The sequence below is a fragment of the Lithobates pipiens genome, unplaced genomic scaffold, assembly GCF_037356315.1.
Source record: "Lithobates pipiens isolate NorthernLeopardFrog02 unplaced genomic scaffold, aLitPip1_a1.2 Scaffold_22, whole genome shotgun sequence".
Classification (NCBI taxonomy): Eukaryota; Metazoa; Chordata; class Amphibia; order Anura; family Ranidae; genus Lithobates; species Lithobates pipiens.
The window spans coordinates 123,676,992-123,691,478 of NW_027507784.1; the positions used below are offsets into that span (position 1 = coordinate 123,676,992).

Consider the following 14,487-nt stretch of genomic DNA (forward strand, 5'->3'; position numbering starts at 1 on the left):
AAATAAAAAAAGTTATTAATTTCACTCAAAAAAGGTTTTTAATCTACCTGCATGTTCTTTCTGTGTCAGGCATGGGTTTCCTCTGGGGTGGGGTACTCTGGTTTTCTCATCCACTCCAAAAACATGCTGGTAGAGCAATTGGCTCCTGTCTAAATTGGTACTAGTATGTGTTTTTATGAATGGGAGTTAGGGAGCTTAGAGATTGTAAGCTCCTTGTGGGCAGAGACTGATGTGAATGTAAAATATATTTGTAATCGGAGTCTTCAAGTGGGAAATGCAATATTACTTAAGAAACAAGGCCTGAGGTGTGCCATGGCCTGGATGGTCAGTATGCCTGAAAAGAGGGCATACCCTGAATGTAAGAATAAGAAAAATACTATGAGTATGAGTGAATAAACCTGGGGGAAACGGGTGGGTGGGCACCTAGAAAACCCCAACCCTGGCCCTGACAGAGGAGGAGGGTTATATAGTCTCCGACTCCTCCCACAAATACAGGCTGGCCTACAGCCAGCCTTCTAACTTGTAATCGGAGTCTTCAAGTGGGAAATGCAATATTACTTAAGAAACAAGGCCTGAGGTGTGCCATGGCCTGGATGGTCAGTATGCCTGAAAAGAGGGCAAAAGACACCAGTTTAGGTGGGAGAGGGAAGGTAGAGATCCCATCCCTAAAATGACGTATGCCCAAACGCCAACCGTAAGTAACCGCTGTGCGAGTAGAACCCATCGACTCCAGACCTGGAGATGAGAAGGAACCTCCTTAGAGCCTGCCAGCTACGCAAACACAATTGAACGTCCCGTGAAGGATAGGATGAGCCTGATGCCCAAGGTGACCCGGACATGAGAATGAACTGCTATGAATGAGAGGATACGTGGGGAAAAGAGAGCAAGGGCTGACCCGAAGAACCCCTACAACACACACCAGAAGAAGCACCGTGAAAACACCCCTTCCCATACCTGGTAAGAGGATGTGAGAGGGTGAGTGGCAAAAATACCAGTGATAGGAGAGGAAACCTGGCTGCCTGATGGATGTGATGGAGTAGATGCCATGGCAAGCATCATCAACATGGCGACACCAAGACAAACTGGTCCCACCGGATGTGAGCAGGTCATGCTACTGCCCGAGACCTCCCAACCGAGACCGAATCCTGAACCGAGGAAGGAGAAACAGACTCCAACCCAGGGGAATAAGTCCCATAGCATGAACCAGCCATGCCCAAAGTGACTAAAGCACCCCCCTCCCCACCTGGAACAAACCGGGGAGGAGCAAAGATGACTGGACCGACATCCCTGAGCAGTACTCCAGGCAACCTCCTAGACAAGAGATCAGAGCTGAGAGTGGAATCCAGAATGGTGACGACGTCGCCCAACCTACCACCTAAGGACCGTGGCTTGGACACACCCTGAGAGTATGAATCCCAGGGCGGTAACCAGGGCCTCTATGCAACAGGATGTCCACTAAAGAAAATTGTTGTCTGCTTCCAACCTGAGGATGCGCCCAGTGGCGAAAAGACATCTGTACGTGAGTGCAGGCATGGTTGATATTGGTATGGATGCCAAGACGGCCCAACCTGAAAACGTAACTAGAAGGAAAGACAGACAACCAGACATGAGAACAACAACAACGCCCCTCTGCCTACCTAAGAATGAGAACATGGCAGAAAGTCAAGACCACAGCGCATGAATGAAACCTAATGATGAACCCCCCCCCCCCCCCCCCCGTGTGTGAGTAGAGAAATAGTGAGTTAACCCGAGTAACCTGCAGCGCAGAGACAGGTAATTAACAGAAACTCAGGCCTAGAGTACCCACAGACCGTGGTGGGTAGACGTACAGGTGTGGTGAATGAACATGCATCGTATGACGTATGGTATACAGGCGAGAAGATTGTGGTCAACAATCATTAATAACGAAACCTCAGCCCGTATGGATCTGTAGACGTGACAGATCCCGATGTGCGAGCCCTAGCTAAATGACCCCGGTACAAACATGAACACAGATACGATAAGACATGACAATGAATGCAGACAAACCTAACCAGAATATGTCATAAGTGAACGCCCTTCTGCGAACTCTGAAGCCAAACACAGAGGTTGAAACACCATGACAACCACTGAACAGAAACACTCTGACAGAAATACTGACAGAAAAATGTCACGACAATGCCATGACAGAAATGCTAAAAGTTAACCTAGGTAGAACAATGACTGAAATCCCGGGGCAGAACGCTATGACAGACATGCTGGCAGGACGCTATGACAGAACTCCAGGGGCAGAACACTGACAGATAACCTGGGGCGGAACACTATGACAGACATGCCGGGCAGAATGATATGACAGGAACCCAGGGGCAAACCACTATGACCGCCATGCTGGACAGAGCGCTATGACGGAAATACTGGACCGAACGCTATGACGGAAATACTGGACCGAACGCTATGACGGAAAAACTGGACTGAATGCTGTGACGCTATGACAGGAAAGCTAGAAAGAATGCTATGACCGAGAATGCTGGACCAATCGCTATGACAGAATTGCTGGGCCGAACATTATGACAGAAAATGCTGGGCCGAACGTATGACAGAAAATGCAGGGCCGAACGTATGACAGAAAATGCTGGGCCGAACGTATGACAGAAAATGCTGGGCCGAACGTATGACAGAAAATGCTGGGCCGAACGTATGACAGAAAATGCTGGGCCGAACGTATGACAGAAAATGCTGGGCCGAACGTAATGACAGAAAAATGCTGGGCCGAACGTAATGACAGAAAAATGCTGGGCCGAACGTAATGACAGAAAACTGGACTAATGCTATAACCAAAACCTGGACAGAACGCTATGACAGGAAAGCTAGATCGAACGCTGTGACAGAAATGCTGGACCGAACGCTGTGACAGAAATGCTGGACCGAACGCTGTGACAGAAATGCTGGACCGAACGCTGTGACAGAAATGCTGGACCGAACGCTGTGACAGAAATGCTGGACCGAACGCTGTGACAGAAATGCTGGACCGAACGCTGTGACAGAAATGCTGGACCGAACGCTGTGACAGAAATGCTGGACCGAACGCTGTGACAGAAATGCTGGACCGAACGCTGTGACAGAAATGCTGGACTGAACGCTGTGACAGAAATGCTGGACCGAACACTATGACAGAAAATGCTGAACAGAACGCTGTGACAGAAAAACTGGACTGAATGCTGACCGAAACCTGGACAGAACGCTGTGACAGGAAAGCTAGATGGAACGCTTATGACAGAAATGCTGGGCCGAACGCTATGACAGAAAATGCTGAACAGAATGCTGTGACAAAACCTGGACTGAATGCTATGACTGAAACCTGGACAGAACGCTGTGACTGAAATGCTTGACAGAACGCTATGACAGGAAAGCTGGGCCGAACGTTATGACAGAAAATGCTGGGCCGAACGCTGTGACAGAAAATGCTGGGCCGAACGCTGTGACAGAAAATGCTGGGCAGAACGCTGTGACAGAAAATGCTGGGCAGAACGCTGTGACAGAAAATGCTGGGCAGAACGCTGTGACAGAAAATGCTGGGCAGAACGCTGTGACAGAAAATGCTGGGCAGAACGCTGTGACAGAAAATGCTGGGCAGAACGCTGTGACAGAAAATGCTGGGCAGAACGCTGTGACAGAAAATGCTGGGCAGAACGCTGTGACAGAAAATGCTGGGCAGAACGCTGTGACAGAAAATGCTGGGCAGAACGCTGTGACAGAAAATGCTGGGCAGAACGCTGTGACAGAAAAATGCTGGGCAGAACGCTGTGACAGAAAAATGCTGGGCAGAACGCTGTGACAGAAAAATGCTGGGCAGAACGCTGTGACAGAAAAATGCTGGGCAGAACACTGACAGAAAATGCTGGGCAGAAAATGCAGGGCAGAACGCTGTGACAGAACGTTGTGGCAGAAATGCTGGATAGCCCGCTGTGACAGAAAATCGCAGGCAGAACGATGTGACAGAAAATCGCAGGCAGAACGCTGTGACAGAAAATCGCAGGCAGAACGCTGTGACAGAAAATCGCAGGCAGAAACGCTGTGACAGAAAAACGCAGGCAGAACGCTGTGACAGAAAACGCAGGCAGAACGCTGTGACAGAAAACGCAGGCAGAACGCTGTGACAGAAAAAACGCTGGCAGAACGCTATGACAGAAACGCTGGCAGAACGCTATGACAGAAAACGCTGGCAGAACGCTATGACAGAAAACGCTGGCAGAACGCTATGACAGAAAACGCTGGCAGAACGCTATGACAGAAAACGCTGGCAGAACGCTATGACAGAAAACGCTGGCAGAACGCTATGACGGAAAACGCTGGCAGAACGATATGACGGAACACGCTGGCAGAATGATATGACGGAACACGCTGGCAGAACGCTATGACAGAAACCGCTGGCAAAACACTATAACAGAATGCTATGACAGAAAATTGCTGATGGAAGCTACAATTACCTCCCCCCCCCCCCACGGGAAAAACCGGTGGGGAAGGGCGGACTGCACGCGGGAGAGCTGAGGGAGGGGAGAATGTGGGCGAAGGACGGCCGATCAACCCCCCTCCCCCCGGCATATGTGAGGGGCCGAATACCCCCCCCCCCCCCGAGAATCGGCCGATCATCATCATCATTGTCATTTTTTACGTGAGGGGGGAGAGAGCCGACGCGGCCGATGGCTGGACGCATGGGGAGTGGGCGGGCAGGGAGAATGCAGCCATGCACCAGGAAGGAAGGACGCATCCCGCTGCCTCCGGCATGAGCGCGCCCAGGTGGAGCTGGGAACTGACTGGGGACATGGCAAGGTGGAAGGATGGCCGAACGCCCCCCCCCCCCCCGCTCCCCCGGCCTGAGCGCCGGGAAGAGCGGGCGGGCCGCATGCCAGCCCCACGGAGCTATGGGGATATGATAGCAGGCGGATGTTTCTTCCGGACAGAAAGGCAATGACTAAAGCAGTAACAATGAAAACATAATGCAGCTTGTGTGCTTTAGTGTCACACGTATCCCAGGATACTGTACACTGTGTGTAGGATGCCTATAGTATCATTCTGCAACAGTCTCCACAAAGATAAGAAAAAGATGCAGCTTTGTTGTAAAGCAAGGAGAACTTAGGAACGAAAATGCTCATGCAAGGGGAGGGGGGGGGCGCAAGCCGGCGGCGGCCGATTACCTCCCCCTCCCCAGGAGAATCGGCGAGTGCACTGCATGTGTGTGTGTGGGGGGGGGGGGGCGGCGGCGGCCGACTACCTCCCCCTCCCCCTCCCCCCGCAAGGAGAATCGGCGGTGTACTGCAATGCGAGGGGGGAGACGGCGTGGCCGATCATCTCCCCCCCCCCCCCACGAGGAGAGACAGCGAGCGCTCCGTACCCGCGAGAGGAGAAGGGGAGCCGGCGGCGGCCGGCTACCTCCACCTCCCCTCCCCAGGAGAATCGGCGGGTGGAGCAAAAGGCACAGATTGGGAGAGAGCAGCCGGAGCCAGCCGACCCACCTCACCCCCAATGGGAGAAAGCCACGAGGAGCCCTGTACCTGTGGAGAGGGTGGGCGGGGAGAGAAAGAAGCAAGAACGTGGGCGGACAGCACAATGCCCATGAGTGAGAGAGGAGCTGGCCGATCACCCCCCTCTCCCCCGCACCAGGAGGAACGGCGGACAGGCTGACGGAGCGATGCACATGGGGAGAGAGAGGCGCTGGGGGTAGCCGATCGCACTCTCCCCTCCTCCCATACCGGAAAAAACGCCGCGCAGGATCACCCGCACCATGGAAGCCGGCAGGGACGAAGAGAGGAGCGTAGTGAAGGATAGCTTGACCGGCCTCCCCTCATGGACGCCGGCTGCCTCCACCTAGAAAACCCCAACCCTGGCCCTGACAGAGGAGGAGGGTTATATAGTCTCCGACTCCTCCCACAAATACAGGCTGGCCTACAGCCAGCCTTCTAACATGTAAAGGGCTACGCATATTGCCAGAGCTATATAAAATACCTGTAATAATAAATTTACCTTTCAGGGACAATGATGTCTGTGCTGGGTTGCCTCTTTACTCTTGGTGGAGCTGGTCGTGCACTTCCAGGTCGAGGGATTCTTCTGCAATACATAGTGGGACAATAAGTTAGCATACTGAGACACATTGATTCTGTTCTTTAGCATTATAGGAAAACTATTGTATTTTCAGTAAGCACACCAAATGTAGTAGTTGGAGGCTTAGAGGCACAGTGATCAATGTACAATAACGGCGTCCATAACATTCTAAAAGTTCAGATCCAATTCCTGCTGTCTTAAATAACCATATCCCTTTTAGGAACAATTTAGCAAGGGAAGCTCAAAATAAAAAGGCAGATAGCTGTCTAGCAGTAAGGGCTCTAGTAAGGTGCCCAAAAATCTACTGGTATGAGGGAGAAGTGAAAAAGGCATGAATGAAAAGGGCTCATGACAGAAGTTTTAAGGAAAATTGCCCAACTAAAGGGAATTGTACCTATATCGGCACTTGGTCACATAGTACAAAACAGACTTCTAACTCTACGATCTGTAAATCAAGCAGTAAAATCAGCCAACACTAAATTAGTTCCAAAATAAGATCAACTAATCATGTATAAAGTCTAAAACACTTATAGCAAACTAGCAGATTTTACAATCATTTTGATAAAGCACGAATCAGTGACTGTATATGCAATAGGCCAAATAAAGCTGCCTCCACATACAAATACTCATAATAAATACTCATAACATTGAGGCACAGAACAATTCTGCTATGAACCTCAGAAACCAATCTGAGTGTAGGCAAACTGAGAGCTTTCTCATGTACCACATCTCATAAATGCCAGTCATAGACACAAGTCAAACAGGATTTAATGTTTTTTCAGTTTGAACTGGCAAGCCACGTGTGGCATTTGCTTTTATTTCCTGGCACACGCTAAACATGATAGCTTACCAGCACCCAGTTTGTCGTGGATTGGTGTCATGAGTTACAATGAAGCGGCCAGGCGGGCCACCAGCACCATAACAATTGATGATCTAGGGCAGTATTCATGGCATAATTCCTTGCTACGGTGTTGGCAGCTGGCCATCCTCACCATGGCAACCCAATGATGCTGATCCATAGCAGGCGACACGCAGAACTGCCACCAGCATTCAGGAGAGGACAGAAGTTTGGTTTCTCCAGACCTGCTGCACTGCTAGAACCAAGAGTGGGGCTCTGAAGTGATCATAAGACTTGTGATGGGAGACCATATATAGGAGTGACTCTGATGTTATGGGGGGGCTTTTGATGCAAAGTTATTTTCATGAAGGCAGTTGTGTGCATCATTCCGGGCTTAAGTTTTTTCATTGATAAGTAACATTTCGTTTTCAAACAGTTTAAACTGGAGTGCCTCAGGACTTTGCATTCAAAGGTGCAATTTAAAAAAAAAAATAAAGATTGGGACATGTTGGCTTAATGCATGTTACCAACATCCCCATTTTCCTTTGCTTCAGTTTTAGCACACAAGACCCATTATACGCAGGCTGTATACTTAAAAAAAATTCAGGTCCAGAAAACTATGCCCAAATCACACATACCTGGAAATGGCTACAAGGTAAAGAGAAGATCAAGAAATATGTTGCCAGCACACCAAGGATCTCCAAGAAAGCATTCAATCGGTTTAATAAAATAATCACATACCAGCTTATAGTGAGGCTTCGGGGACGTGCAGGTTCCCTTCTTTTTTTTTTTTTTTTTACACATGGCTGAAGAATGGGTCCTGTATGGCTTTGAAACGTCACTACTTTAAGCTTTGATACAATCATTTTAATAAACTGCGTGGATGCTAATTTGGACATCGTTGGCGCCCTATCTCTTAATTTTTATAATAAACTCTTGACACACTTGACACATAGCACAAGACCAGAAAAAAAAATCTCATTTTTATGTAGAACGCCATTACCTTTGAGCAGAGAGGTTTGTTCGCCCATCAGGAGCTTCATCTTCAGTATTCTTTGCCTCTGTGTCTCTTCCCTCTAAATAAAATAAAAACTAGGTCACAAAATATATATATATATATATATATGTCAACGGATTATAACCCCCACTGATCACAGTATAAAAAAAGTATTCACAGAGCTTGACCTTTTCCACCTTTTTTATGTTACAGCCTTATTCCAAAATTGATTAAATTCATTATTTTCCTAAAAATTCTACAAACAATACCCCATAATGACAACTTGAAAGAAGTTTTGTTTGAAACCTTTGCAAATTTATTAAACCAGAATTCTGGGGAAAAACTGTTTTCTATGTCCTTGTTGCTGATCTCCTACCTTCACCAACTAGGCCAACCATCTTCTTCTGAGCTCTGTAGTTCCTCTGCAATAGCCTGCTGATCTTGCTGAAAAAACATTATTGCCCTGCGATTTCCTGTTTGTAACACTGCTGCCTGCTATTCCTCCTGCATCCTCAGCCAGCGGTCTTGAACACTGCCCACCTGTAGTTCTCTTAAAGGGAGCAGGGTCTTGTATTTCCACCCTGCTCGCTGTAGTGGGCGGAGGCAGTCTCACAGCCCCTGGTCTGTGCCACCCCCCTCCTTCGCTAGCTCTCAGTGCAAAGTGGGGATCAATGACAGAAATCATCAGCGTGACAGAGCGGAGATCTCAGTCTGTGACAGGTGTTGTATGTGAAACACTGATCGCTGTAACTTCCTGCCTCCTGTACCGGCATTGGAACAGTGTACTCTGTGCTGTCTATCAGAATGCCGGTCCGGGAGGCAGGATGTTACGTCAATCGTTTTCACATACAACACCTGTCAGCCCGTGATCTCGGCTCTGTCATGCAAATGATTTCTGTCATTGATCCCCATTCTGCACTGATGGGCACTAATAAGCTGCACTGGTGGGCACTGATATGCTGCACTGGTAAGACTGCACTGATGGGCACTGATAAGCTGCAATGGTGAGACCGCACTGATAAGCTGCACTTGTGGGCACTGGTGAGACCGCACTGATAAGCTGCACTGGTGAGACCACACTGATGGGACGAGTGCCGTGCACACAGGAGGAGAATTTCCTGTTTACACAGCAGCCTCTGTAATAGGAAGTCCCGTCTCTGCCATTGGACGACTGTGCTGTCCATCAAAGGAGGCGGGACTCGCTCTTAAATAGGCCGTTGTGTAAACAGGAGATTCTCCTGTAAGATGTCTTTGGCGCTCGTCCTGCCCTACATGGCTCCACTGATGGTAATGGTGGCTGAAATTCCCGGCAATGGTGGCTGAAATTCCCGGCAATGGTGAGTGAAATTCCCGGCAATGGTGAGTGAAATTCCCGGCAATGGTGGCTGCATTCCCGGCAATGGTGGCTGCATTCCCGGCAATGGTGGCTGCATTCCCGGCAATGGCTGCAGCATTCCTGGCAATGGTGAGTGAATTCCCAGCAATGGTGGGCCCTGCATTCCTGGCAATGCTGGGCGCTGCATTCCTGGCAATTGTGGGTCTGCAGATGGACACTGACCCTTATTTTGCTTCACAGCTCTTTATATAAAATTTAAAGTTTTTTTTTCCTGAAGCTTCCCTCTTAAAGTGAAGGTGCGTGTTATAAACCAATAAATATGGTGTATCCAAATAATACACTTGAGTTCCTCTTTTCACCACACACAGCCACAAAGGCAAGAGAATTCTTGTGGGGAAGTGTATTAGTGCTCGGACGAACACACTTAAACCAAATTTTAATGGTTCAAAGAATGTCAGGCAAAATAGTCGGCCCTCGCGCATGTTCACTTCATCAAATCTGGCCCTCTTTGAAAAAAGTTTGGACATCCGTGCCTTAGAGGGTTCAACCATTATTGTGTTATTAATTAGTAAGGCAGCGCTGCACTTTTTTGTTTTTTTCTCACGCCGACATTTACTTGTGCCACGTGTTGATGGTAAAGCATCATGTCCCGGCTCTGTGGTATGGCTAAGGATGTTCTCATATACACCATACAAGCACCGATTGCTGTTACAAAGATCTCAAAGCTGCAGGAGGAGGAATATTTCTAATACTGAATTACAGCAGCGTACAGTGTGTATAATATATAACAATGGGCACGTGTCTACAGTTCATTAATGATTACATAAAACAAGTAAGGGCAATAAATGTATCTCCTTGTGGCTGGAGTGGGGAGAGCAGAAGCATGCTATGTGTTACTGAGTGGTATGGCTGGTTTCCTGCACAACGAGGGGTGCGATTTATGTTGAAGTGGGCTAATTCACATTTACATGTACAGGCCTAGTGTACCCTCTCACATTGATTATAGTGTAGAGACAGAGGAGAGGATATGATGTAATCACCGTTCTAACAGATCCTCCCTGGCAGATAAAATGCAGCATGTTTTTGAATTAAAGAGCTGATTTCCTGAAAATTCAATTGGACTTTTCTCTTCAATGGTAAGGAAATTAACAAAATGCAATAACTGTTTAGTGTTTTGTAGGGGGGTGTACTAATGGGGGATTTTTTGCTTTAAAGATATAAATAAAAAAAATAAAAAATAAAAATCACACGTACATAAGTATTCACAGCCTTTGCTCAATACTTTGTTGACGCATCTTTGGCACCAATTGCAGCATCAAGTCTTTTTGAGTATGATGCTACAAGCTTGGCACACCTATTTTTGGGCAGTTTCTCCCATTCTACTTTGCAGGAACTCTCAAGCTGCGTTGGCGCACAGACATTCTCAGATCTCTCTAGAGATTTTCAATCTGGCTCTGGCTGGGCCGCACAAGGACATTAACAGGAGTTGTCCCGTAGCCACTTCTTTGTTATATTGGTTGTGTGCTTAGGGTTCGTTGTCCTGTTGAAAGATGAACCTTCACCCAAGTCTGAGGTCCAGAGCACTCTGGAGCAGGTTTTCATCCAAGAATGTATGTACATTTTTGTTTCTCATGGTCTTAGCCCTTGTACACACAGTCTGAGATTCAGACGGAATGTGTCAGATCGGACCGTTTTGTCGGATATTCCGACTGTGTGTGGTCTACATCGGACTGTTTCCGTCGGAGTATCCGACGGACCAAGTTTTCCAACTTGTTGGTAAAATTTTCCGACAAAATGCTCTGATCGGACATACTCCGATCATGTGTAGAGAATTTCGATCGGACAAAGTGCCACGCATGCTCAGATCAAATTCCTACACCAAAGCTATTGGCTATTAGCGTGAACGTAGTCCCGTCGTAACGAAATAACGTAATCACGTCAGATTTTCCGACAACTTTGTCCGACCGTGTGTATGCAACAGTTTCGGACAAAATCCTACGGATTTGGTTGTCGGAATCTCCGACCGTGTGTACAAGGGCAAAGAGTCATTTAGGTACCTTTTGGCAAACTCCAGGCAGGCTGTCATGTATCTTTTACTAAGGAGTGGTTACTCTATCACACAGTCCATAAAATAGAGCAGAGGTAAGGGGCTACTACCCAATAAGATTCGAAAAAAAAAATTCAGAGCTACCTGGGTGCGGAAAGGCAGACCCACAGCTGTACTAGCAATCATGAGAAAAGGTGGTCCGCAACTCCTTGCTTGCTCTTTAAAATCTTCAAAATGTTTTGATTCTCCATAAAAAGACACAGTGACAGATAACAGATATAAACATGTTTCAGGCCTGATTGGTGGAGGGCTGCAGAGATGGTTCTTCTGAAAAGGTCCTCCTCTCTCCACAGAGAAACACTAGAGCAATGTCAGAGTGACTATTGGTTCTTGGTCACCTCCCTGACTAAGGCTCTTTGCCCAGATCGCTCAGTTTGGCCAGGTGGCCCGCTCTAGGAAGAGTCCTGGTGGTTCCATTTGCGGATGATTGAGGTCACTGTGCTGATTGGGACCTTCAATGCTGCAGAAATTTTTCTGTACCCTTCCCCAGATCTGTGCCTTGACACAATCCTGTCTCGGAGGTCTACAAACAATTCCTTGGCTTCATGGCTTGGTTTGTACCTGACATGCACGGTTAACTGTGGGACCTTATATAGACAGGTGTGTGCCTTTCTAAATCATGTTCAATGTTCAATCAACTGAATTCCACAGGTGGACTCGAAGTTGTAGAAACATCTCAGGGATGATCAGTGAAAACAGTATGCACCTGAGCTCAATTTTAAATGTAAGGCGGCTTTCACGCTGCCGCACCCATAGCATCGGCGGTAAAACAGCGCTATTTTTAGTGGCGTTTTACGGCGCATTTCGGCTGCTAGCGGGGCGCTTTTACCCCCTGCTAGCGGCCGAGAAAGGGTTTAAAACGCCCGCAATAGCGGTGTTTTGCCAGTGGTATTGCAGCGCTGCCCCATTGATTTCAATGGGGAGCAGTAGTGGAGGAGCTGTAAACACACCGCTCCAAAGAAGCTCCTGACGTACTGCCAGCGCCCTGCTCCGGTGTGAAAGCCCTTGGGCTTTCACACTGGAGACAATGGTGCAGCAGTTTGAGGGCGGATTGCAGGCGCTATGTGTAACGCTATAGCGCCTGCAAAACGCCCTTGGTGTGAAAGGGGTCTTATGGCAAAGGCTGTGAATACTTACATACATTCGTTTTTTACCTTTAATAAAATTTGCAAAGATTTCCAAAAACTTTTCACGTTGTCATTATGGGGTATTGTTTGTAGAATTTATAGGGAAAATAATGAATTTAATCAATTTTGGAATAAGGCTGTAACATAACAAAATGTGGAAAAAGTGAAGCGCTGTACAGTGCACTGTACATACAGTAAACAAAGACTACTAGTTGCGTACACTGTGTAAAAAAATAAAAATAAAAATAAAAATAAAAAAAATATGGCTCCTAATTATCAGGTTTTAAGAGTTACAAACAATAATCCCGTGATGCTGTTCACTTCGGTTTTGCTGTACATTTGCTTTGCATAGCCCCGATTATGTAGAAAGATTATTAATACCCCTCCTCTCATGCATAGATATGTATGTCTCATGGAAGGAGACAGCATATAATGACAGACAAGAGGGTAATCCTTTCTAGAGGAAAGACCTGCTTGTTTTGGCTACGATGGATCACAGCAATTTAAAATTTAAGATGGGTTTTCTGTAAGGATGCACCAATACCAGTACCAATATCAAGTATTTTCACAAGTATGCTCCGATACCTGAAACTGATACTTTGTGGTGCCAGTTGCGCCCATATCATACTGAAAAGATTTGCATGCAATTTAAACAGGAATGCGGTGTAATTCCTGTCTGAATCAAATGCGTTTTCCCACATTGATTCTGTGTGAACCCAGGCTGAAATCACTATGACATGCCTGGTTTCACACAGGAGCGGTGGGGAAACCTTATGCGATTCAGACAGGAATCTCACCCCATTCCTGTTCAAGTCGCATGTGATTCTTTCCAGTGGAATTTGAGTCCAATCATTTTGTATGGGCTCAAATTGCACACCAAAGTATCAGCAAGTACTTGACCATAAGTATCGGTACTTGCCGATTAAAAAAAAAAGGGTATTGGTGTGACCCTAGTTTTCTGATTTCAACATAGGGACAATGATTACTGAATGGCATTAACAGCTTACTGCATACAACTAGCTAGTTAAAAGAGACATAGTCGCTTTGCTCAATAATAAATTTAAAGCCCACACCAGAGCCTGTTATACTCACCTTCACAGCATTGCCTTACCACTCTTTCCTCTGCTGCACTTGTCGCAAAATACCTGGTGTCGATACTTACAAGAAGCAAGGTTATCACCATCACCACATGTGACCACATACCCAGAAGCACCTGATATTTTGCAGTGGTTGTTGCAGAAGAAGGAGCAGCGGGGAAGGCTGAAAAGGTGAGTATACTTGGGTATTGGCTTTAAAAAGAAAGATCCTATCACTGCCCTGAATAAACAAAGTGACAAGGTCAGTTTAAAGATCTCCATGAAATATACAAAATGAAAAAACAACTTTTTACAAATGATTAATTGATAGTTTAATAAATAGCATAGTAATGAATCTTCTTACCACCATCACTAGCAGAATCTGCTGCTGCAAGGCAAAAAGAGCAAACATTAGAACAATGCACACCTCAATTTGCAATAAGTCTGGGAAGCATCTCATATGCATAATATGCTGTCAGTAAAGATAAAGGATCACAATTATTAGAACAATGCTGAATGCTGTTTAAAACAACCAGACAAAAACCCTAGTTTCCACAGGAACAAAATGCTAAATATATCAGTTTTTTTTTTTTTACATTTTGCAAATTTGGGGAACAAATAACAAAGCTGTTCCAATAAACTCCAATAAAAGAAAAAAATGTTTCAGTTGGCACAGAAACAAGTATCCCTATTAAAACATTTTCACTCCATGTTTCTTCTGGGGGCAATTCAAAAATGTCGAATTTATCCTCAATTTTATTCTTGGTGAAACAGATGATCAGAAAAATTTGAGAGACTGCATCTCCCTGACGGGGACACAGACAATAAAAAAAAAATAAAAAAAATATGACAGTGGTTTTAATCTCTCACCACTCTATCCAAAGCTAAAAAACAAAACAAAAAAAAAAAAAGTTTGGCCTTTAGTTAT

At 46.4% G+C, this 14,487-nt stretch overlaps 1 protein-coding gene across 2 annotated transcripts in view; it reads right to left on the bottom strand.

The window, feature by feature from the left end:
- The window catches only part of TRAF3IP1 (TRAF3 interacting protein 1), an 82,134-nt gene that overhangs the window by 27,524 nt on the left and 40,123 nt on the right, over positions 1–14,487 (bottom strand). The window contains exons 8-10 of one of the 2 annotated variants that reach the window (XM_077448204.1): positions 13,924–13,944; positions 7,920–7,992; positions 6,001–6,084 (exon numbers count right to left, since the gene is read on the bottom strand). In XM_077448204.1, coding sequence (XP_077304330.1) covers positions 6,001–6,084; positions 7,920–7,992; positions 13,924–13,944 — 178 coding nt within the window. Of the gene's footprint in view, positions 1–6,000; positions 6,085–7,919; positions 7,993–13,923; positions 13,948–14,487 lie in introns of both variants that reach the window. The other variant, XM_077448203.1, reaches the window with a different exon arrangement.